Raw genomic sequence first — 24,688 nt, forward strand, 5'->3', positions numbered from 1 at the left:
AAAGTTACCCAGTTCCTTCTTTCTGCAAAAATGAGTTATGAAAGTGGCCAGAAGTGCCCTGAGGTTTCAAGCCCCCCTTTTATTTAAAATTAAAAATCAGATGAAACAAATTATCTTCCATGCTGGATCAGATACAGAGCTTAATGAAATTTTAAGTAAAATCCGAATTAATATTCTAACATTTGCTTAGATTTAGATATATTTAGATAGATAGAAGAAATGTGAAGAGGTAGAACTGCAGTTTAGTTGCTCTAAATTTTATCAAAACCTTTTACTAAATTAAAAAAAATATTCGTATTAATAACACTTATAATAATATGTCTCTGAAAGTTAAATATTTGTTTTTTTAGACATTTAAATTTTCCTGCTCGTGCTTTTATGCTGAAGGTTCTGACCGGATGTAGTCGCGTTTGTTTTGGTTAGCCTCTTCCGCTGCGTTTCGGGCATTCGTGTCGGGCATGGATCGAGTCGGGAGCAGTTCGTGAACCGTAAACACGTGAGCGCACTTCACTGCTTACACGAAACCTAAAAGACATTTGAGCTGCATTTGAAATAAAGCCTCGTTGTGTCACGGTTTTAAAGTTAACGCTGAAATTGTTCTGCGGAGCTAATGCTAAAGCTAATGCTCCTTCAGCCGCTGGGACAGTGGAGGGTTCGTGTCGTAACCAGTACGTCATAAACTCTAAATAATTACGTTTTTTAGATAATGTATGAATTAAACTATCTTTATTTAAATACTTTATTAATATTTCTACTTATGAACAATAACTTATTTTTCCCTAGTTGCTCTGTAAGTGAACATGGGGACTGTCAATGCATTTTAAGTAATTCATAATAAGTATTTATCAGAGGTGGAATCAAGTCTTTGTTTTGCAAGTCTCAAGTAAGTCTCAAGTCTTTAACCCCAAGTCCGAGTCAAGTCCCAAGTCAAATACAGGCAAGACCAAGTCGAGTCTCAAGTCACTGGCCCAAAAGTCCAAGTCAAGTCCAAGTCATTTCAAGTCTTTAAGTCTTCAAAGTACTAAATATAGCTTAGATTTTGGCGATTTCTATAAATTTTAAGATAAATTGAACTTAAAAAGTCATAGTATATTTATATATGAGTATTTATAGAGTATATAAGAGTTGTAGAAATGCATTTTTTTTTCCTTTTTAAATGTTTTGACAAGATCTTAGAGTGAATCATTACAGTCAGAATAGAAAGAATTCAGATTTAAAAGTGCTTCTCAAGTCTTCTCAAGTCACAGGCCTCAAGTCTCAAGTCATTGTCCTTCAAGTCCAAGTCGAGTCCCAAATCTTAGTCCATTTTATCAAGTCTCACGTCTTAAAAATAGTGACTCAAGTCTGACTCGAATCCAAGCCACGGCTTGCAAGTGCAAACCATTTTCTGTTTTATTTCTTCTTTCTCCGCTCATCTGTTACATTTGTTTACCCAAAGCTGCAAAATAAATAAATAAAAATAGCAGAAAATGAATGGGGATACATCTAGTTTGAAGATTAGTTAGAGATTAGAGTAAAGTGACTTGACTTCTATCATATTTTCATTTGTAAAGGTGCACTTTTTAACTTTTCTGTTCTATTGTTGCCATGGAGATATTATTGCTTTACCCGAAAGCTTTCACAGTGTGGCATTAAACTCATCTTTGCTGCATTTATTCAATTTCAGGTGTTTTACTGCTTAAAAATAAATGCATTCCAACAGTGAGTGAGCTTGCCTCTCCACAGATCAGAGCTGTTACTTAGTCTCCATGGAAATAGATATGTTTATTGCCATACTGTGGGACATTCTAAACAAAGCAATAACATTCCCATGAAGTTACAGAGCTCACAGCTTAATATTGTTCTATTTTTCTTATCTGTTTGGGTTTTTAAGTTTTCATTAATTTGCTTAAACTTACTGTATTTTAATTTGTTTTTTACAGATTTCTCATCATGTTGAGGTGACGCCATCAGCTTTCCAAAATGTTGCTTCTCCAGCGTCGTCTCTGGGCTGGTTTGTCCCCAGTTAGACCTCATTTCTCCTGCCTTGTTAGTGCCGGGATCCACTCTTTCTCCAAATTAACTGAAGATGGAATTCTGATTTTCCAGTCCAAATCCACAGACATCCACCAGAACTTGGCTCTGGAAGACTGGATCGAGACTAACGTGGATTTAACCGACCGCCGCCTGTTTCTGTTATGGAGGAGTCGCGCGGCCGTCGTGATCGGTCGACACCAGAACCCGTGGTCGGAGTGTGACCTGGGCGCCATGTGGAGAGCCGGCGTCCCGTTGGCTCGTCGGCGCAGCGGGGGCGGGACCGTTTATCACGACATGGGGAATTTGAACTTGACGTTTTTCAGCTGCAGAAAACTCTACGACCGTCAGAGGAACTTGAGGGTGGTGACGGAGGCGCTGAGGAAAGCCAGGCCAGAGCTGGACGTCAAAGCTACAGAAAGACTAGATATAGTTCTCAACGGAAAATATAAGATCTCAGGTAAAGCCATAAACTGTGTAAAGAAGTGGACTAAGGGAGTGTGACGTGTTTCTGAATTTATTTAAAGACAAAATAGTAGAGATGGTTCAAGATCTCATGCCACAAGACAAGAAAATTGTTCCAAGATTGTGCACACATGACAAAAATGATCTCTTTTTTTTATACAAGTATTTAAAATATATCATTCATTTTACCAGGTCTTTGACATTTTTTTAACCTGATTCATCAGCCGGTTTCACTTTGTGGAAACGATCTGACCTCACAGCATTAGAATTTGTTTGATTGACGGAAGGCGGGTACTTTTTGTATTTAACCAGTTGCTTTTTTTTTTTGTGACATATGTAATGCACCAATAATGGGGCTAACTGGTATATTAAGCTTTTCCCAAATCCCTTAGGAAGAAGGACAATAACGTCTTTCCCCTTGATAAAATTCACCAAACATTATTTTTGTTCCGGCTTTAAATCCTCGTTGCCAACACAGAATGTATGTCTCTTCGCTGATTGACTGGTGTCCGAACTCGCACTTCCGGGGTTCCTGCAAACTGTCTATTGTATTTTGATTTCTGACCTAGTCGCTGGAGAGAAGTAAAATTGAGCGGAGGCACTAGGTGGCGCCAGCCTTGCTAGCATTTTTTGCCCTAACAACATGAAACTTGGCCCTGCACACACCCGTACCGTTAGGATGACATCCTACCAAATTTGAGATCAGTTGGATGAGTGGTTTAAGAGTTAACAAACAAACCAACAGGAGGAGACACAGACAGACGTTCGTTGCATTAATAGATAGATTTGTTTATGTGTTTATATTTGAGTTGGACAAAAAAGATTTACTTAATGGTGAGTTACATCGCTTACAGTTCCAAAGAGCAGTGCTAGAATGGAAACAAAAATATGAAAATGTTGTCTGGCCAAAATTGGAAACTGAATTGTGAAATTTATGTATTAGGAATTATTTTAAAATCTCATCTTGTCTCGTTCTCGTGGGCTCGATCTCATCTTGGAAATTGTGTCTCATCCCAGCAATACAAAATAGTGAAATAATAATAATAAAATCAGAGTCGATGGAGCTGAAAGAACCCTCATGATCACTATTTATATATAGGAGTAGTATGTGGGTGAATGAGTTAGATGAAGATTTTGTAGTTTTTGGTATTTATATGTAATAAGGCACATTTAAACTCAGGATTCACATGTTTAATTTGTCTTAACATTGTTTCCTTGCACTTTTTTCTACATTAACAGTTGCTTTTGCATGAACTCCCCCTGCTGGTGTAGTCTTGTGAGTGCAGTTTAGGTCAGATACATAGAGATACGTAATAGTTTTGAGAGCTTTTAGTAGACTACTCAATCAGTATGTGTTTTTAGTCCACCAAGAATTCATTTCAGTCAACTGCAGCACTATTATCTACCTTTTCCAAAAATAACATCATTCTTATGTATTTAATCGCCTTTGTTTTCACTTTTACTCACTTTTCTCCAGGTAGTGCATCGCGGTTGAGTCGTAAAGCGTCCTATCACCACTGCACGCTGCTTCACTCGGCCGACGGCTCCGCCCTTCGCTCCGTGCTCCGCCCCTCCACGCCCGGTATCCACAGCAACGCCACGCCCAGTGTCGTCTCCTCGGTAACCAACCTGACAGACCACGCCCCTTCCTTGACATGGGCAGAGCTAACGCAGGCTCTGGTTCAACAGTTCAACACAGGTCTGAGCTTTCAATTAGATTTATATTATTATTGTCCAATCCAGTTTCATACACAGTGTAATGTGTGTATCTGTACAGGCCCATGAACATTTGTGTGATCTTGGTCACACATGAGAACATCTGTGTTTACTAGTGTGTAAGGAAAATGTAATTTTTCATGAGTTGTGTATATGTTAGTTGTGTGACTGTAGATCAGTGTGTTGTGTATCACCAGAAAAAGAAGAAATGGAAATTATTTTTGTTCCAATTAGAATTTTAACAGCTACACTGAAAGAGAAAGGAACTGTTATAATTAGCGATTATCTGAAAAACTAATATTTTACTACACAAATGCATAGAATTATAAATAGATAATAATTTTTCTGAGATTTTGAGACCACTCCTGTTGCAAAACGCATATTTCACCTTGGTTACCTTTACCTTCAAGTGACCTCAACCGGTTTCAACCTGTAACATCCAGTGTACTCCAATTATGTGTGTGACAACTTGTGTGATGATTGGGTGAATATTATAGCCCGCAGATGGTTCAGAAATTGCTGATATTGCCGATCCTTTGTAATTGTGTGATTTTTCAATTGACCCGTGTGACCTCAAATGACCTCGAATCATCACCAAACTTTTTTTGCAGTATCGGGCACGGGGGCTTGACCCTCGTACCAAATTCGGTATCAATCGGTCAATAAATGGCGGAATTATCGCTGTCACACACAGACACACAGACACAGGGTGAATACAAAACCTGGTCAACCCTTCGGGGACCAGTTAATAAAAGACACCACACAACTCAGTGTTAAAAGCCAGAGAATAAAAGTGGGTCTTAAGACGAGACTGGTTTTAAGTCTCGTCTTAGGCACCACGAGTTGGAGCTGGCCTCGGACCTCAGAGAACATTTGAGTGTAAATCTGGATGAGGTCCGAGACGTAACGTAGGGGCCAGTCCATTCAAAGCTTTAAAAACAAACAATAAAATCTTTAAATCAATTCTAAAATGAACTGGAAGCCGGTCCAAGAACACTAAAATCTGTTAAAACATTATATTATATAGTTTTCTGCTGCCCTTGCCAAACCGGAAAGTTAAAATTATAAGCTTCCAAATGGTCAAAGTAGGAAAAATTTTTTGCGAAATCTGAGTGGGGTCGCCTTTCCTTTAGCTCTGGGTGACGTCACTCTATTGTCTCCATGTAGATATGGTTAATGCCATACTGTGGAACATGAGAAGCAAAGTATTTTACATCTACATGGAAACGAGCAGATGACGGAACATCCACAATTTACAAAAATACAAAGTTGTGTAGTGTACCTTTTAAAAAATCTGAAAAGTGTGTATTTTTTAAGACCTTTTTATGCTGGTTTAGGCTTGGTTTAGACCTGGTTTATTCTAAAATTCCTCATTGGTTAACTCTTATTTTAGCTTAGAGATAAAACATATATTTTTATTTATATATTTTATAATTTTCCCACAGAGTTTGGCCTCTCGTCTCCTCTGGCTCTCTTGGATCCTTCTGACGAATCCGTGTTTCCCGGAATCGGTCGTGTGGCATCAGAGCTCCGCAGCTGGGACTGGACTTTCGGCAAAACCCCCAAATTCTCCATCGAAACCGAACTTTCCCTGGTTGACAACTTGACACTTGAACGCACCACGGCTCAGCTTCACGTCGAACTTAAAAACGGTTTAATTTCCAGTATCGCCGTAACTGTTCCCGACCACTGGCTCCCGCGAAGAGTTATAGATGAACTTTGTGACGTTTTGACGGGAGAGAGGTTTTGCCCACATCGAGCGGCCGCTGCAATTTCAACGCTAATAAAATCTGAACAAGACGAAACGCAAAGAAGACTGCACAACCTGAGCAACACTGTCATCAGTATTATGGGTTAGATTTATAGAACGGTGATGGAAAAGAGTGAATATTTTTGCCTTAAATTTATTGTAAAAACCAGCGTATTTATCTGTCTGTGCTTTTCAGAATAATGATGATATACAGTTAAAAACTAAATATTTTTATCTTGTCAGTGGTCTCAAAAAGTCCTCAAAATGGCACCTATAAACTTAAAATTTAAAGCACAGATAGTGACCAGGTTACAGTACAACAATGTGTTTTATTAGTTATTTTAAAAATGTCAAATATTTATGTTAAGTTGTTTTTATTATAATTACCGGGAAAACCAGCAGCACTGATTATACTGTTTACTTTTTACTTTGTGAGATTGAGTAAAACTGGAATGATGTGATGTAATAATTTTTTACATTAATACTGTGGTAATTACACTACTGTTTTATTATTCCTCATCACCAAATCCGCAAAATAAAAGTGTATATTTCTTCACCTGTGGCATTTTATTCTTATTTAAAATGTGTTAGTTTTGACTGAATCTTGAACATAAAATAAATTCAACTTTGTAAGGCCTGAGCTGTAAGGTTAAGTCTTACCACGCATGCGCAGTAAGGTTAAATCTCACCGCGCATGCTGCGGCTCACGTGCACAAAACTGAGGTATCACTCTGATGGAAATGTTAAAAACCGTATCTCGTTTTTTAAAATGCATTTATTTCACTTATATTCAACAGGAAATGTATGTTGTTGTGACGTATCTTAGTAATTAACAGATTATTAATTCTGTAATAAATCTGTATTTTTCAACATTATCTTCGTGTATGTTAGTGTAGCTAGATTTTCAAAATAAAAAACTGGGACATCCTCAGTTTGGGGCGGGTGATAATAGTAAAACTGTGACATTAATGTGTAATTACGGAAAATTGTTATGCAGAAACCATTCATGACTACGATGTAAGTCTGTATAGTCGCATTTTCTTAGTTTTTTGGTCATTTTTAAGCAGCTTTTCTGTATTTTATCTAAACGAAATGACAATTTGTGCCTCTCTTTACTGCTGGGAGGGATTAAACTAGTCAAAAATAGACACCCGGGACATTTCTTGCATGAAACTGGGACAAATCAATGTTTTTTGGGATAAATCAGGGCTCAAAACTGGGACAGTCCCGGGTAAATACGGACGTATGGTCACCCGAGTATATTATAGCTTTAGCCAATTATTTATTCAGTAACGTGTGGTTTCATCATGCCTTGTAAACATGGATCTATTATAATAATAATAACTATAATAATGACTTGTAAATTATAATAAAATACCCGTATTATTGTTTTTAACGATTACATTAAAAAAGTTATCAAAATATGTAAACACACACATTTAAACTAATACGTGTTTGGTAATATTGCGGTAAAAATAATAATAACTATAATAATAATATTATAATAATAACTTGAAAATTATAATAAAATACCTGTATTATTATTTTTAACGATTACATAAATAAATAAATAAATTAAAAGTTATCAAAATATGTAAACACACATACTTAAACTACTTCGTGTTTGTAATATTGCGGTAAAAATAATAATAACTATAATAATAATATAATAATAGCTTGCAAATTATAATAAAATACCTTTTTTTTTTTTTTTACTACTTCGTGTTTGGTAATATTGCGGTAAAATTCCTTAATCTACGTTATTTTACCAGCCGAAACGGAAAATAGGGTAAAAAGTTATCGCCGTTTCCATAGTAACGGGAGTCGGAGGAAACGCGGCGGAGTCGTCTCTCGTTGTGGACAGAGCGCGGAGACGATCTTCCGCCGTCGTGTGTCTGCGTGAGCGAACCACCGGAGAACACGGCAGCAGCATGGGGAAAAAACAGAAGAAATCCGGGGAGGACAGGTACCCGCGAAACCCGTCGACCCCCGCGAACCCCCGCCGCCCTCCCGTACCGGCGCTGGGTCAACTTTCCCGCGGGCGTTAGAGCCTCGGGACCGGCGCGTTGAGCATGTTTCCAGGCTGTTAGCTCATTAGCCGCTAGTGGGAGATGCTAACCACGCGTCACGGGCAGCGCAGGTGTTCCGTGCGTTTTAAATATCTCCAGGTGAATTACACAACACGCGCGATGGCTAAACCGAGCCGAGCCGGGCTAAAGCGCGCTTAACCCGGCTTGAAAACATCTTTAACCCCGCTGGCTTTAGCACGCTAGCCTCGGATACCCGCCACAGCTGACACAGAACCGGTGACTTAGCTGCTGTTAGCATCGCCCCCCGGAGTTTACTGTTCAATCAGCGACTCCATGTGATATTTGACGCCCGGGAGAGGAGCACCAAACCCGGGCAGCCTTGACTCATTAAGGCCCTGAGCTCAAGGCTAACGTGGATGTAATTCAGCGGAGTTTTATCAGCTTCTTTATGGACTAGCTGGCAGATAGCGGATTGCAACACTGTTTACTGACAGCTGTCTCGCTTCTTATAATCTAAAATCGTCCTTCTTTCCATTCACAGTGTTGGCAAGGTGACTTTTAAAATGTATCTCCCTACAGATTACAGATTACATAGCCCAAAATGTAGTTTGTAACGTAATCCATTAAATTACTTGGAGTGAGTAACGTAATCTAAATACTTTGGATTACTTGATTTGCGATAGAGAAGCGAAAACTCGTAGATCTTCACATAAGAAGTTTTGTCTGCTAAAAGAAAATAAAAAGCCCAGACTTTCCTTAACCGTAATAAAAATATTATTGATAGAAGAGGAGGAGACACAGTTTTAGTGCTGGTTTAGTCCTGGTTTAGACCTGGTTTTCATTCTAGCTTAGACCTGGTTTAGACCTGGTTTTAGTCCTGGTTTAGTCCAGCTTTAGACCTGGTTTTAGTCCTGGTTTTAGTCCTGGTTTAGTCCTGGTTTTAGTCCTGGTTTTAGTCCTGGTTTAGTCCTGGTTTAGATCTAGTTTAGACCTGGTTTTAGTCCTGATTTAGAATTGGTTTTAGACCTGGTTTAGTGTCCGGCAATGAGTGGAATTATGGAAAAAAAAGGGTTTAGCCCAAAATGTGAAAACAGGAAAATACCGCTGTGTAATCCATTCATTTCAACAAAGTAACTGTAATCCAGTTACCACTCATTGAAACTGTAACTGTAACTGAATACAGTTACTCCAACATGTTATCAATTTACGTTACTAAGACGTAATTATCTGTATAACTACTGCATTATTTATTTGTCTTAATGAAACTAAATCTGTACCTCATTTCATTCTTGTACACGACATGTTTTTGGTAATAGAACTCAACTAATATTCAACAAACGTGTCACGACTCTTCTCCTGCGCGAGTCAAATATAAATTAATGCTTCTGAATTAAATAGGTTATGAATTTTGACTGCGTTTTGGGATAAAAGTTTGGAGAAGAGAGCAGCGCTTGCTAATAATGTGAATGGGTTGTGCACCATCAGCAGAAAATGTCCAGTCTTTTTGTTCAAGCCGAAAGCCCCGCTGCCAAAAAATGCACTCAAGTAATCTGACTTTAGCTGAAAATACACTGACCTCAAATGGTTTATGATCATTATTTAAAGTGTCAATATAAATACAATGACGTTACAAGTTTGTAGTTATGTTTACTTTATTGCACAAGGAGGTTACGCTGAAGTTACAATTGCCAAGTCAGCTTCAACATTGGTTCAGACTGAGTTGTAGAGATTTGGTGGTTTGTGGTTACATTTGTCAAAAGAAACTAAAAATTACTCGTCCAAGGTTAGAAGATGAAGAGAATTTGTAAATAAAACAGTAACAGAATGTAGTAAATGATGTTTACAGGGCTTATATTGTGCTATTTTCTGATCTGTGTTATCCTGGAGTTGTGTTTTGTTTCATTCACACATGTTTGTAACACAAAATTCTGTATATATAGACTGAGTTCTACTTTGTGATGTCACATGGTAATACAGGAAATTGTCCACTGTGTTTTTAAACTCCACACACCTTCACTAGAATCATTTGGATCATTTCAGCTCTTCTGGAATCGCCGATCTCTACTGAACTAAAGTTAAAAGGAGCTGTTAACTTGAAAACTACTGCTCTTGATGAGTGTTTTCTGCTTAAATATTCAGGATTTGTGTGTTAAAGCTTTGGAGATGTAGACAAACTAATAATAAAGTGTTACTCAAACATGTGTGAATGAAACAAAACACAACTCCACGTCTGTTTTTCATGAGGTAACGTGGCTTAAAGCTCACAGGAGTTTTCAATTTTGCGTAATATAGGATCTTTAAAATTTTAGCTGAAGACCTGTCATGACCCACCGCTCTGTTATCAACCGTCATCAGTGCGTATCTGTGTGTCCCAGTGTTGAAACTGTGGTGCGCTGTAAGCAATGATTATTTTATTGTTTGTCTAATGCGCAAGTGCTTTTTCCGTTATTCCAAGTTTGATTGCGTTTCGATTTTTTATTTATGTTTAAAAAGCAGGATTCTGTTCACCTTGCACATTGTAAACAACTCCAAGAGCATTAATAATCTAATACAAGAATTCCACGCATTTCAGAACATGTTTGTAGAGGTCTAAACTACAGGTACAACCAGATTTTTCAGTAAAGACAGGATGGTTTGTCCTTTGCTGAGGACATTTTATGACCTAAATAATTGCAGCTTTTATGATTTGATAACTGCACCGAGTCTAATTGAGATTTCGATGTGATGGTGATTAGTTGTGCAGCCCTAATATGTAGTTACTTAAAGGCGCACTATGTAACTTTTTGCCCGAGGGTCCGTCACAATCCATGTATCATTGGTTCATTCGTTTTTTCAAAATAAAACCAAAAAGAAGAAAATGGAAAAAAAAACTACTATTTTCTTAATTATATGTCTCCAAAACCAAAATGAAAACACAGATAATGATGCGTTTTTTCAGTTTTTGATTTTGTGTTTAAATGAAAAATGGAAAAAAACTAATTTAAACGTTTCCCGTTTCTGTGACTTAAACTGCGATGCCGGATTTTTGTGCCACATGCGGACTGAACCAGGACTAAACCAGGACTAAACCAGGTCTGGAAATAGAGCGGGACTGAGACCAGGATTGAGACAGGGAACAGGACAAGGACTGAGATTGGGGACCAGACCGGGACTGAAAATGATTTAGTCCTGGTTCAATCCTGGATGAGTCCTGGTTCAGTCCAGCATCACAGTTTAGGTCAGGTAAACGGGAAACGTCCATTATCCCGTTTTTTTTCCATTCTTCATTTAAACACAAATCGAAAACTGAAAAAACAAATCATTATCTGTGTTTTCATTTTGGTTTTGGAGACAAATAATGAAGAAAATAGTTGTTTTTTCATTTTCTTATTTTTGGTTTTATATTGAAAAACAAATGAATGAACGATATGTGGATTCATCACCTTGTTTCTATGGATTCCTCTGCCTGGAAAGTTCCACAGTATGACACTATTACACAGCTCTACTTTACATTTATTCAATTACAGGTGGTTTTATAGCTCAAAAATACCTAGAGAAACATGTATTCTGACAGTGAGTGGGGTCGCCTCTCCACAGATCTGACCTGTAACTTGGTCTGCTTTGGTCTCCGTGGAGATTGAAAGGTTTAAAGCCATACTGTGAAACATTCCAGTCCAGACAAATCAGTAACATCTCCATGAAGAAAAAAACATTTTGACAGACCCTTCACCAGAAAAGTTATACAATACAGCTTTAAATTCAATGGGGTTTTTTTGTTTTGTTTTTTTTCTGCAGTGCCAAAGACGATGTGGACTTAGACGCTCTCGCCGCAGAAATCGAAGGAGCCGGAGCCGCGAAAGAAGCGAAAGGAAAGAAGAAGAAAAAGGGCGCCAAAAAAGATGACTTTGAGTAAATCCCATATTTAAATACTACTTTAATTTGAGTATTTGTGTAATGGAAATAAAGTCAGTATCAGTGAAAAATGTGCATGTAGTGTTTAAATGTTCACGGTTTTTCTACTTTTGACTTTTGTTATTAAACTGTAGCAGCTCTTTGACATTTTAGATGATTTTTGAGCTTTTACTGAAGAAAATGTCATTACTCACCATCATAAACTGTATAAATGGACATAGCAGCTGTGTTCTAAATAGGAAGTGAGCGTGGGCGCAATTCGGCTCCATCGACTCTGGCTCCAGTTCACTTTTTGTTGAAAAACTGTCGCCACTCTATGTGTAACTACTTCAGTGAGCCTCGTTATTTTGGTCCTAAAATGTTCGTATTAACCCGCTCAACATGATTCTGGTGTTTTTATTTCACTTTTTTGTCCGTAAATAAATTCCTGTTCCTGCAAGTCTCGATGAGCCTCATTTGACTGGAGCCATGTCTTTATACAGTTTATTCTCATTTAAAAAATAAATAAATTCTGAATGTTGTAATCTGCATAATCTCTCTCTGGTGTTGAAGGTTTCTAAAAGTAAAATTGTTCATTTGCAGCGAGGATGACATTTTGAAAGAACTGGAGGAGCTTTCCATCGAACAAGGAGGAAAAAAGGTCAAAAACACTTTTATATGTAGTAAATATTACTTCTATAAACTTTGGCGCTTCAATAAATGTTGTGTTGTTTTTAAACAGAAATCAGATGTATCAGAAGAGCCAGAGATCGTTGAACCTCCAAAAGAGAAAAAGAAAACTCGTAAAGGCAAAAAAGGAGCGAGCGTCGATGAAGAGGAGGAGGGACAGGAGCAGGAACGAAATGGAGAAGACAAGAGACAGGTACAAATACTACTACTACTACTACTACTACTACTACTGTTACTAATACTGCTACTGTTACTACTACTACTACTGCTACTGTTACTAAAGCTACTTTTACTACTACTACTGTTAGTACTACTGTTAGTACTACTACTACTGTACTACTGTTACTACTACTGTTACTATTACTGCTACTGTTACTACTACAACTACTACTGTCACTGCTACTACTGCTACTACTACTACTACTACTGCTACTACAACTACTGCTACTGTTAACTGCTACTACTGCTACCACAACTACTGTTACTACTAGTACTATTGCTGTTACTACTACAACAACTTCCACTACAAGCACTTACTACAACTACTGCTTCTGCTACTGCTACTGCTAGTACAAGTACTACTATTACTGTTACTACTACTACTACTACTACTGTTATTACTAGTACTACTACTGTTAGTACTACCACTACTACTTCTACACCTACTACAACTACTGCTTCTACTACAACTATTACTATTATTGTTACTACTACTGTTACCCGAACTACTTTTACTACTACTACTACTGCTACTACTACTACTACTACTACTACTACTGCGGGTGAGTTGTACAGTTGTAGGGAGTATTATCTGTCACATAAGGATTCATTTAACCATTTTTATTCTCCTCAGATTTCCGTAGCGTCTGATTCGGACGATGACTCTCTCTCTCGCCTCAAAGCCAAACCTGGAAAGAAGGGCTCAAAAAAGGCAGAGGAGGAGGAGAGGGAAGAGAAGGAGGAAGAGGAGAAGAAAACAGAGGAGAAGAAAACAGAGGAGAAGAAAACAGAGGAGAAGAAACCAGCGCCGGCCGTGAACGAGGACGATGATGACGAGGACGAAGACGAGTTCACATCCAAGTACGACACAGTGTTTTATGGAATACTAATACTACTGTTACTACTACAACAACTACTACTACTGTTACTACTACTGCTACTACTGTTCCTACTACTACTGCTGCTACTACTACTACTACTACTACTACTACTACTACTACTAATACTACTAATACTACTGTTACTACTACAACAACTACTACTACTGTTACTACTACTGCTACTACTGTTCCTACTACTGCTGCTACTACTACTACTACTACTACTACTACTACTACTACTAATACTACTAATACTACTGTTACTACTACAACAACTACTACTACTGTTACTACTACTGCTACTACTGTTCCTACTACTGCTGCTACTACTACTACTACTAATACTACTACTACTACTACTGCTAATACTGCTGTTACTACTACTGTTACTACTGTCACTACTACTACTAATAGTACTACTACAACAACTACTACTACTGATACTACTACTGCTACTACTGTTGCTACTACTACTGCTGCTACTACTACTACTACTACTACTACTTCTGTTACTACTGCTGTTACTACTGCTACTGTCACTACTACTACTAGTACTACTACTACTAACTACTACTACTACTACTACTACTACTGCTATTACTGTTACTACAACTACTGCTACAACTAGTACTACTACTGTTATTACTACAACTACTACTACTACTGTTACTACTACTGCTGCTACTATTACTACTACTACTACTACTACTACAACTATTACTACTACTACTGTTACTACTACTACTGCTGTTACTACAACTACTACAACTAGTACTACTACTACTGGTATTACTACAACATCTACTACTACTGTAAGTACTACTACTACTGTTACTCGTACTTCTGTTTCTACCACTGTTACTACTGTTACTACTACTGTTACTACTGTTACTACAACTATTACTACTACTGTTACTACAACTACTACTACTACTGTAACCTCTGATTCTGTAGTGTTTAATGGAATTTAAATGGAGATTACAATTATTTCAACTGTCAGCGACATTATTTTATTTTCAATAATTTTTATTTTACTTTTAATTTTTGAACAGACACACATTTACCCCTGGAGATCTCAGACAAAAAAGAAAAAACAGACAAAATAAAAAGCAAAAAACAACAATAATAAAATGCATATAAGTGATTTAATAAAAGTAAATTAAATAGTGAAAAATACAATTGAAATTAGACTTAGACACATTTTATTGATCCACAAGGCTAAACCTAAATTGTCGTCTTTTTAACAGGAGAGACAAGAAAAAGAAGAGCAAAGGCAAAGCGGCGAAGGCGGAGAGCGAGGAGGACGAGGACGAGGAAGAAGGCGGCTTCAAGATAAAAACGGCCGCGCAGAAAAAGGCCGAAAAGAAAGAGCGGGACAAGAAGAAGAAAGAGGAGGAGCGTTTGAAGAAGCAGAAACAGAAGGAGAAAGAGGACGCCAAAAAAGATGAAAAGAAACCAGAAGCCCCGCCCACTCCCACCGCCGCCACCGCCGATGTTACTCTTCCTGCTCCAGCTCCTGCTCCAGCCAATCAGGGCGCAGAGGAGGCCGAGGGGGCGGAGCCAGCAGGGGAAGGTAAATATAGAGATAATTATATTTGAAAGTAAGAGAATTTAATTTAAACCAGGACTAAACCTGGACTGAACTTGGATTAAACCTGGACTGGACTAAACCTGGACTAAACCTGGGCTGGACTAAACCTGGACTAAACCTGGGCTGGACTAAACCTGTACTAAATCTGGCCTGGACTAAACCTGCACTAGTCTAAAACTGCACTGATCTAAACCTGGACTAAATCTGGACTGGACTAAACCTGGGCTGGACCTAGGATGGACTAAACCTGGACTTAACCTGGACTGGACTAAACCTGGACTGAGCTGGGCTAAATCTGGACTGGACTAAACCTGGGCTGGACATAGGATGGACTAAACCTGGATTTAACCTGGACTGGACTAAACCTGGACTGAGCTGGACTTGGGCTGGACTAAATCTGGACTGGACTAAACCTGGACTAAACCTGGACTAAACCTGGACTAAACCTGGACTAAACCCGGTGTAAACCTGGACTAGGCTGGACTAAACCTAGACTGGACTAAATCTGGACTGGGATGGACTAAACCTGGGCTGGACTAAACTAGGACTAAACTGTGACTAAACTAGGACTAATCCAGGACAGGAGTAAATGAGTACTAAAACGGGACTAAAGCGGGACTAAAACAGGACTAAGACGGGACTAAAACGGGACTAAGACTGAACTGGAGTAAACCAAACCATGACTAGAGCAGGGCTGGTTGTAAAGAACTCCTAACTTTACCGATATTACACCAACCTATATTTTGTCTAAGTAACTAAATCAAAATTGTCGTGCTGTTTTTGAAGATGACGGCGAAGGAGGCGACAAGAAGAAAAAGGACAAGAAAAAGAAGAAAGGAGAGAAGGAGGAGAAGGAGAAAAAGAAGGGGCCGAGTAAAGCCACGGTGAAAGCCATGCAGGAGGCCCTCGCCAAGATGAAGGAGGTACAACATCAACACACACTTTCACAAAAACTTAAAGGAAATATATTAATGCAAATTGACTCTTGTGAGCTTTAAGTCGTGTTATAATGTTGTTACCTCCTCAGAAACAGAGCTGGAGTTGCTTTTTGTTAAGTTTGTGATGAGGAAACAACATGAATAAAAGCTCACAAGAGTCAAATTTGTGTCTCGAAACGGGAAAAAAAAGAGGCATTTGTTGAATTGTTTTGTGCGTGTGATGTTTTCAGGAGGAGGAGCGAGCGCGCAGAGAAGAAGAGGAGAGGCTGAAGAGGCTGGAGGAGCTCGAGAAGCAGAGGCTGGAGCAGGTGACACAAACCCCACTTTGATTTACCGATTTAAAGGTGCAGTGTGTCAAACTTGACCCCTGACATTTGCCCTTTTACCCTTCGTGTGTGACCCCAGGAGCGTCTGGAGCAGGAGAGGAAGGAGAAGAAGAAGCAGAAAGAGAAGGAGAGGAAAGAGCGACTGAAGAAAGAAGGAAAGCTCCTGACAAGGACTCAGAAGGAGGCCAGGGCCCGAGCCGAGGCCACGCTCAAGATGCTCCAGGCCCAGGGTGAGAACGGGGGCCCGGAAAGGCTCGTTTACTCTATGCTTTTGTACGTAAACAGACAATATGACCAGAAGAACCCCACGTATTTCAGAAAAAGAATAAAAAAGATTAGAAAGAGCCTCCCTAGTTTTTATATTGGTTTAAAGGTGCGCTGTGTAACTTCTGGTGTTGATTTTTTAAAATGACTCGTAACTTTTCTCGTCGCTCAGGGGTTGAAGTGCCATCCAAAGACTCTGTGCCAAAGAAGAAGCCAGTTTATCGAGACATGAGGAAGAAGAAACCAAACGCACCCACGTCAGAAGGTAACGTCTAAACACACACGTTTATATAATCAATCATACAGTAAAATAAACCATTGTACTGTGATAAATGTGCACTTTTATTGTTTGACAGAAACTTCGGAGGTGACGTCACCGGTGTCAGAGACTCCAGAGCCGTTGCCGATGGAGACGGAAACTCCGCCCCCTCAGACTTCAGGTTAGAGACAATTTTATCTGATAAAACTATGGATATGAAATCACTTAAATGGTCTACATTACTATATTGAGCAATGTTAAAATGTAGTTTCCTCATCAAAAACCCTATTCTATCTTGTGATGTCGTGTGGTAATACAAGAAGTGCTCCAAACATCTTTTTTTGGATAATTTCAGCCCTGGAATTTCCAAAATGATTACAGAATATGTTCAAAATCTGAAATAGCCGATAAGAGCTCAGAACAAACATTATGACATTTTGTAAATCTGTTAAAGGGGAGGAGCTCTGGAACAACTGTACAGAAAACCTAAAATTGTGCACCACTCTGTTCTATAAAGAAGTTTAAATGTTTAACTCTAGGCAGATACATGAATTATGATGCTTAGTTTGTGCTATTTTGTTTTGTTTGTTTCCTCTTGCTGTATTTTTGAAGATGAACTGTGTCAAGATGATGTTATGACAAAGGAATAAAGGGTAAAGGCAGAATAAGCTCAAGCTTCAGCCGACACCTTTTCGCTCTGTGTGTGTTAAATATGACTGTGAAATAATGTCAGAATAAACCTGTGACCCAAATCAATCAATCAATCAAAAAAAAATATACTAAACAATAGGTAAAAAGGTAACGTTAACTTGAAACTACCACAGGAGACAGTTTGTGTAATAAAGGACTTTTTAAAACGTTTTTTTAAGTATATTCAGTGACCTTAACCTTGGCTTTCTTTGTTGCATGATAAAAATAATCATGCATTAAAGCTGAAGTATTTGTGTTTTGTGTCTGCAGAGGTAAAAGCAGATGCCGTGGACGACTGGGAAGCCATCGCCAGCGACGAAGAGAAAGGTTTGTCCCACTTTTATTTTTCATTATTGGGTTCATAAGGTCTGCAAGACAGATTGTACAGGGTTTTATTTACTGTTCCAAGTATGGCATTAAATATTTTTTCTGAAAAAAATGGCGTCACCTGCTTGTCTCCATGGACATTCTGATGTATTTTTATGTAAAAGTGTATGTGTATGTAAGTTGTGTTACCAGAGTGTGATAAACTTAATTACAGTTTATTCCAAAACTTGAGTAAACTGAACTGGACTTTCTCTGTTCTAGAGCTGAAAAAAGTCCACATCGAGGTGAAAGAGGAACCCGCCGCCGCCCCGGAGCCCACAGGAAGCGACGAAGACGAGGAGGAGGAAGAGGACGACGACGAGGAAGAGGAGGAGGGATGAAGACGAGGAGAGCGAGGACGAGGAGGTCTCCACGCCGACGGCACCAGAGGTCACCAGGGCAACGGCGGCGAGTTCAAAGAGACGGGCGAAAGAGAGCGAAGACGAGAGCAGCGACAGCGACGACGACGACGGGAGGACGAAGGAGGAGCGGCTGTACGACCGCGCCAAGAGGAGGATAGAGGTAAGACTTCGTCAGTTGTTAAAATACAACGTTTTGCTAACATATTTCATCACATTCGCTGCTGTTACTAATAAACTTGTACCGGTGTTTCAAACTGCATGTGCGCTCGTCTGGAGTTCATGGACACGTCACAAACACACACACGCCCCCAGCACACACCTTGTCCACAACAGCGTGTGCCCTCATGTACCAGCGTGTATCACAGGGCAGGTTAAAATTTTAAAAACATCCTACCTGTCCATCTGCCTCACATCAGCGCGCCGCTCCTCACCATTTCACGCTCTCTCTTTCCCGTGTATAACGCATATCAGCTTAGTTTGCGCCGATCAGAAAGGCAAGATGGAACGCAAAGTAAAAACTAATCAAAATTTATGCTACAGTGTCAGCAGAGCAGGCCTACTGCACATAGAAGGCCTATCTCGACCTGTGGGCTGAAGATTGCCTAATAAAATGCCAAATAAATCTGTTTGTCATAATGATGGGCATTCGATTAAAATTTTCTTAATCGATCGTCAGGAGAATTAACAATCTATTATCGTTTAATCATTAAAGTTTTTTATATTAACATTTTTCATCATTATTATTACTATCTGCACTACTAATCTGCATAAATAAATTCAACTGTACGACAGATAAACCGTAACCACTCTAGAGCCACATCAGCCTGTTTGACATTATAATGTGTTTAACATGCAAGTCTCACAGAAACGAAACTTAAAACCACATGGCTAATTTGCATAAATTAAGCGAAGAAAAAAAACAGCTCTTGTGCTGATGCAGCATGACTCAGGTGAATACAGGTTAGTGTGAACATATTTGCGTTTGTCAAAACCAGGACACCGTACGGGGGGAGGGAGGCGGGGACTCGTCATCGACATTGAGCGACTCTCACCTGGCAAAGCTTTTTCCCTCTGGACACCGAAACATATGTGCTGCTTTGTACACTGTGCACATGGACTCACACTTGTCCCGAACGCAACAGAAAGTGTGGAATTTCTTATTTAAGTCATCGTTAAATACACATTTGCACTTCGGCTCATTGCAGACTGACCGAATGTTTGTGTCTCGCTCCTTCTGAGTGCAGAGACACATGTACACACCTGTTTGGTCAGGCTATGCACAGCAAACTACATTCGGTTTGTCAATTAAAATGAACGTAATCGATGAAGTTCTTAATGATCAAGTATCGATTAATCGACTAATCATACCATCCCTAGTTTGTCACGATGTGCATTTGTCTTTTTAAATGTGCAGGGGCTAAATCCCACTGTAAAACCAGAAAGAGACTGTGACTCCTGTTAGGTATTTGAAAAAACAGGTTTAAAAATCCTACCCACTTTAATCACTTTCTTCACAGTTTTCTGTAAAATGTCAGTGGACGTTTTCCTAAAGAAGGGGTTCTCAAACTGTTAACCGTTAAGTCAAACATGTTTTGTTTCCGAACAGAAACGTCGCGCGGAGAATCTGAGGAACATTGACGTGGACACGCTCAGAGCTCCTGTGGTCTGCGTCCTCGGACACGTCGACACCGGGAAGACCAAGATCCTGGACAAGGTCTGAGCTCAGAACATTACAACTAACCTCAGACAGAGTTTAATTTATAAACTGAAGTCTAAATAGTGTTTTTGTTCGTGTAGTTAAGGCACACGCACGTTCAGGACGGAGAGGCCGGTGGAATCACGCAGCAGATTGGAGCTACGAACGTCCCCAAAGAAACGATAGAGGAGCAGACGAAGATGGTCAAAAACGTATGACTTTTATTTTTATATATATAATTTTTTTGCTTGGGGGTCCATGTTATTTCTCTACCTGGAATGTCCCACAGTGTGACTTTAAACAGCTCTACTTTACATTTATTCAATTACAGGTGGTTTTATAGCTCAAAAATACCTAGAAAAACAAACATTCTGACTGTGAGCGGGGTCGCCTCTCCACAGATCTGACCTGGTTTGGTCTCCGTGAAGATAGAAAAATTTAATGGCATACTGTGGAACATTTCAGACACACAACAGCAGCAAGATAAGAAAATGAGAAAAATTTTTATTAAATTGTGTAAAGAATTATAAAAATCACTTAAACACTGAATAAAACAAAAAACTAAACAAGAACAACTTAATATTTTAACACACTGAAGCCCAAATAAATTGTCCAACCTAGTTTTGTTTTATTTGAATAGAAAATAACTTTTAATTCAAATTTTGTGATTTTTGTTTTTGTTTTTCCTGCAGTTTGACCACGAAAACTTAAAGATCCCTGGAATGCTGATCATTGACACACCCGGACACGAGTCTTTCAGGTAACTTTTGTTCAGTAGAAATTGGAAATATCAGGACTTTTAAAGGTAAAAGTAAGTAAGACTAATAATTAAGGATTACTCAAACGTGTGAATGGAACAAAACACAACTCCAGGTCTGTTTTTGAGGAGGTAATAACATTATAACATGACTTAAAGCTCACAAGAGTCCGTTTTGTGTAATACAGAACCTTTAAACTGTCTTTGTTGTGTTTTGCAGTAACTTGAGGAACAGGGGCAGTTCTCTGTGTGACATTGCGATCCTGGTCGTGGACATTATGCACGGACTGGAGCCTCAGACCCTGGAATCCATAAACCTGCTCAAGGAGAAGAAATGCCCCTTCATCGTAGCACTCAACAAGGTTCTACTCACTGTACACACTTTAACTAGATCAATCCGTGTATCATTCGTTCATTTGTTTTTCAATATAAAACCAAAAATAAGAAAATGAAAAGACAACAGTTTTCTTCATTATTTGCCTCCAAAACCACAATGAAAAAACGGATAATGATTAGTTTTCGATTTTGTGTTTAAATGAATAATGGAAAAAATGGATAACGGCCTTTTCCCGTTTACGTGACTTCTGTGACTGCGATGCCGGACTTTTGCAACACATACGGACTGAACCAGGACTGATCCAGGTCCGGGACCAGACCGGGACCAGAGTGGACTCCAAGCTTTTACTCCAAACCTCCACGGGGTTCGAGCTTCAGCTTCGAGCTCCGGCCCTGCCGTGGGCTCTGAGCCTCCAGTCTGGTCTCGGTCTGGTCTCGGTCTCCATCCCGGTCTCAGTCTCGGTCTGGTCTCGGTCTCAGTCCTGCTCTGGTCCCGGTCTGGTCCCGGTCTGGTCCCGGTCTGGTCCCGGTCTGGTCCCGGTCTGGTCCCGGTCTGGTCTTAGTCCCGCTCTGGTCTTAGTCCCGCTCTGGTTCCGGTCTTAAAATGTTCGTATTAACCAGCACTACATGTTCCTGGTGTTTTTATTTCAATATTCTGTCTCTAAATTAAGATATGAAAATTAATAACAGACCAATCCAGTGCCTACTTTCCCTGGTTTGACTGAAGTGGTATTACTAAACCACTCATTAAACTACCAAATATTAACTAAAGAGACACTGGTCTGCAATAGTCCCTGTGCAGTCCTGTTCCCCTTGGCTCTGTGCTTGTGTTAAATCCTTTGTTTTTGTCTCAGATCGACCGTTTGTACGACTGGAAGAAGAGCCCCGACACCGACGTCGTGGCAACGTTAAAGAAACAGAAGAAAAACACAAAAGACGAGTTTGACGAGAGAGCCAAGGCCGTCATCGTAGAGTTCGCTCAACAGGTACAGCGGGAGGGTTACAGGGTCAACGTCTGCGCCTTTTGTTTTAAAGAGACAACCATAAATGCACTGACAGTATTATGAATGTTAAAAAACTATAATGCCAAACTATAAGGTGTTACGGGCCTTGGCTTTTTTGGTATTTGAGTATGTGTGCTCCCATTGTTTCTTTTTTCTTTTGTGCATATGCAATCTGGTCTGTGAGCCCTGGACTCAGATTCGCGGGAGCAGAGATCCCGGACGAGCCTCCATTTGTTATGTTCCCCTTGCTACGGGGAGATGGGAAGTAACAATTAAAAAAAACCAAGATGTTAAAGGTTTAAAATTAAATTGTGAATTTATTAATGAATTTATTAATGTACAAGTGTAGGGAGAAAAAAAACAAATAAAGCTTGTGGCGAAATAAAAGGGTTTAAACAAAAATTAATTACTAAACTGTAGAGCCCTAACTAAGTACAACTCAAAAAAAGAACCTAACTAAAGTTGTACCAACAAACAAGGTGTCTCAAACGAAAACAATTAACAAAGGCATCAGCCGGCTTATTTAACGGAAAACAAGACAACCAAAAAAAAAACAACCAAACAAAAGTGTGGCTGGACACTTCACCATTGCCCGTAACATAAAGTGAGTGGAAAGAGTTAACATTTTATATTTATCCAAAAGTATGATCCCTTTTACCCATGTAGGTGCAGTAAAGTCCTGGAAAATTCACTTTAGGTCATGAAAATTCATGGAAAAGTTTTGAAATTTTGTCAGTGAAAAAGAGTGGGATTGCTGGGTTTAAGTTTGGGGGCACTTTGGGTGTATTTAGGAATTGCCAGGATCCTCGGCATCTAATTTCTTGGGTTCTTCTTAAAGACAAAACAGTAGGAGATGCGTTCACCTTGTTGACATGTTTCAGCTGCTGTCATCTTCAGAGTGTTTGGACAGTTCTGAAGATGTCTCACAGCAGCAGCCGAAACATGTTAAAAAGGTGAATACAAAAGAAAACAAAACGTACATGATCAGATCTCCGCCAAGTGATGTTCCAATTTCCCCGCAAAGCCTTCACGTCCTCCGCTCTGCACTCCTCCGTTTGGCTCTTTTACCCAGCATGCATCCTCTCTCTCGTCTTCAGGGTCTGAACGCGGCGCTCTTCTTCGAGAACAAAGACCCGAGGACGTTTGTGTCTCTGGTCCCGACCTCGGCTCACAGTGGGGACGGGATGGGGAACCTGATCGCTCTGTTGGTGGAGCTCACTCAGACCATGTTGGCCAAGAGACTCGCCCACTGCGACGAGCTCAGAGCGCAGGTCATGGAGGTACGAGCTCGGGTTTATTCTCTTATGTTCCTCTCCCTCTCTCCTCTTAACTTGCACTCCTCTAACCCTCACTCCCTCTCTCCTCTAACTCTCTCTCCTCTAACCGTCACTCCTGTCTCTTTCTCCTCACTCCCTTTCTCCTCTAACTCTCAATCCCTCTCTCCTCTATCTCTCTCTCCTCTAACCCTCTTTCCCTCTCTCTTTCTCCTGTAACCCTCACTCCTTCTCTCCTCTAAGCCTCAATCCCTCTCTAACTCTCTCTCCCTTTCTCCTCCCCCTCTCCTCTAACCCTCTCTCCTCTCTCACCCCCCCTCTCTAACGTCACTCCCTCTCTCCTCTTTCGCCTCTAACCCCCTCCCCTCTTTTTCTTCTCTCCTCTCTTTATCCTCTCTCACTCCTCTCGTTCTCATCTAACCTTCACTCCTTCTCTTCTCTAACCCTTAATCCCTCTCTCCCTTTCCCCTTTAACCCTCTCTCCTCTCTCACTCCCTCTTCCATCTCTTTCTCCTCACTCCCTCTCTCATCTCTTTCTCCTCACTCCCTCTCTCCTTTCTCTTTCTCCTCTAACCCTATCTTCTCTCTCCCTCTGTTCTCTCTCTCTCACTCCCACCCTTCCTCCCTCCCTTCTCTCCCTCTTTCCTCTCCCCCTCTTCCTTCATCTCTGTCTCCTCCTGCAGGTGAAGGCTCTCTCCTCTCTCTCCCCTCTTCTTCTCTCTCCTCTCCTTCCCCTCTCCAACCCTCTCTCCGTCTCTCTCTGCAGGTGAAAGCCCTCTCCCCTCTCTTCTTCTCTCCTCTCTCTCCCTCTCTACCCCTCTCCTCTCTCCTCCTCCCTCTCTCCTCTTTCCTCCTCCCTCTCTCCTCTCTTCTCCTCTTTCTTTCTCTAACCCTTTCTCTGTCTCCCCCTGCAGGTGAAAGCCCTCTCCTCCTCTCTTCTTATTTCTTTCTCTCTCTCTCTCTCCTCTCTTCATCTCTCCTCTCTCTCCCTCTCTACCCCTCTCCTCTCTGCTTCTCTCTCTCTCTCTCCCTCTCTACCCATCTCTCCTTCTCTAACGCTCTCTGTGTCTCCCCCTGCAGGTGAAGGCGCTCCCCGGCATGGGCACCACGATTGACGTGATTCTGATAAACGGTCGGCTGAGGGAGGGCGAGACCATCATCGTGCCCGGGGTGGAGGGGCCCATCGTGACT

At 40.2% G+C, this 24,688-nt stretch overlaps 2 protein-coding genes across 3 annotated transcripts in view; both read left to right on the forward strand.

Moving 5' to 3' along the window:
- Positions 1–412: 412 nt before the first annotated feature.
- On the forward strand, positions 413–6,485 carry lipt1 (lipoyltransferase 1). 2 transcript variants are annotated; one of them, XM_020920812.2, is made up of 4 exons: positions 413–496; positions 1,923–2,473; positions 3,956–4,177; positions 5,640–6,485. In XM_020920812.2, the coding sequence occupies exons 2-4, from the start codon at positions 1,963–1,965 to the stop codon at positions 6,050–6,052; spliced, it is 1,146 nt and encodes a 381-aa protein (XP_020776471.2). In that variant the 5' UTR covers positions 413–496; positions 1,923–1,962; the 3' UTR covers positions 6,053–6,485. The 2 variants fall into 2 exon arrangements, with proteins under 2 accessions (XP_020776471.2, XP_020776472.2); XM_020920813.2 differs by lacking the exon at positions 413–496 and adding an exon at positions 516–668.
- A 1,290-nt stretch (positions 6,486–7,775) lies between these two features.
- eif5b (eukaryotic translation initiation factor 5B) overlaps positions 7,776–24,688 on the forward strand; it is a 23,909-nt gene continuing 6,996 nt past the window's right edge. Inside the window, 21 exon segments of the mRNA XM_020920799.2 lie at positions 7,776–7,910; positions 11,749–11,862; positions 12,448–12,505; positions 12,587–12,727; positions 13,388–13,614; positions 14,882–15,207; positions 16,012–16,148; positions 16,394–16,471; positions 16,569–16,719; positions 16,926–17,018; positions 17,110–17,193; positions 17,973–18,029; positions 18,291–18,402; positions 18,404–18,590; positions 20,037–20,144; positions 20,228–20,338; positions 20,819–20,886; positions 21,104–21,245; positions 22,074–22,205; positions 23,321–23,503; positions 24,578–24,688. The exon segment at positions 24,578–24,688 is cut by the window's right edge and continues 51 nt beyond it. Coding sequence (XP_020776458.2) covers positions 7,876–7,910; positions 11,749–11,862; positions 12,448–12,505; positions 12,587–12,727; positions 13,388–13,614; positions 14,882–15,207; positions 16,012–16,148; positions 16,394–16,471; positions 16,569–16,719; positions 16,926–17,018; positions 17,110–17,193; positions 17,973–18,029; positions 18,291–18,402; positions 18,404–18,590; positions 20,037–20,144; positions 20,228–20,338; positions 20,819–20,886; positions 21,104–21,245; positions 22,074–22,205; positions 23,321–23,503; positions 24,578–24,688 — 2,655 coding nt within the window. The 5' untranslated portion in view covers positions 7,776–7,875.

Source organism: Boleophthalmus pectinirostris, unplaced genomic scaffold (genome assembly GCF_026225935.1).
Source record: "Boleophthalmus pectinirostris isolate CB_2022bp ecotype Guang Dong unplaced genomic scaffold, ASM2622593v1 HiC_scaffold_11, whole genome shotgun sequence".
Classification (NCBI taxonomy): Eukaryota; Metazoa; Chordata; class Actinopteri; order Gobiiformes; family Gobiidae; genus Boleophthalmus; species Boleophthalmus pectinirostris.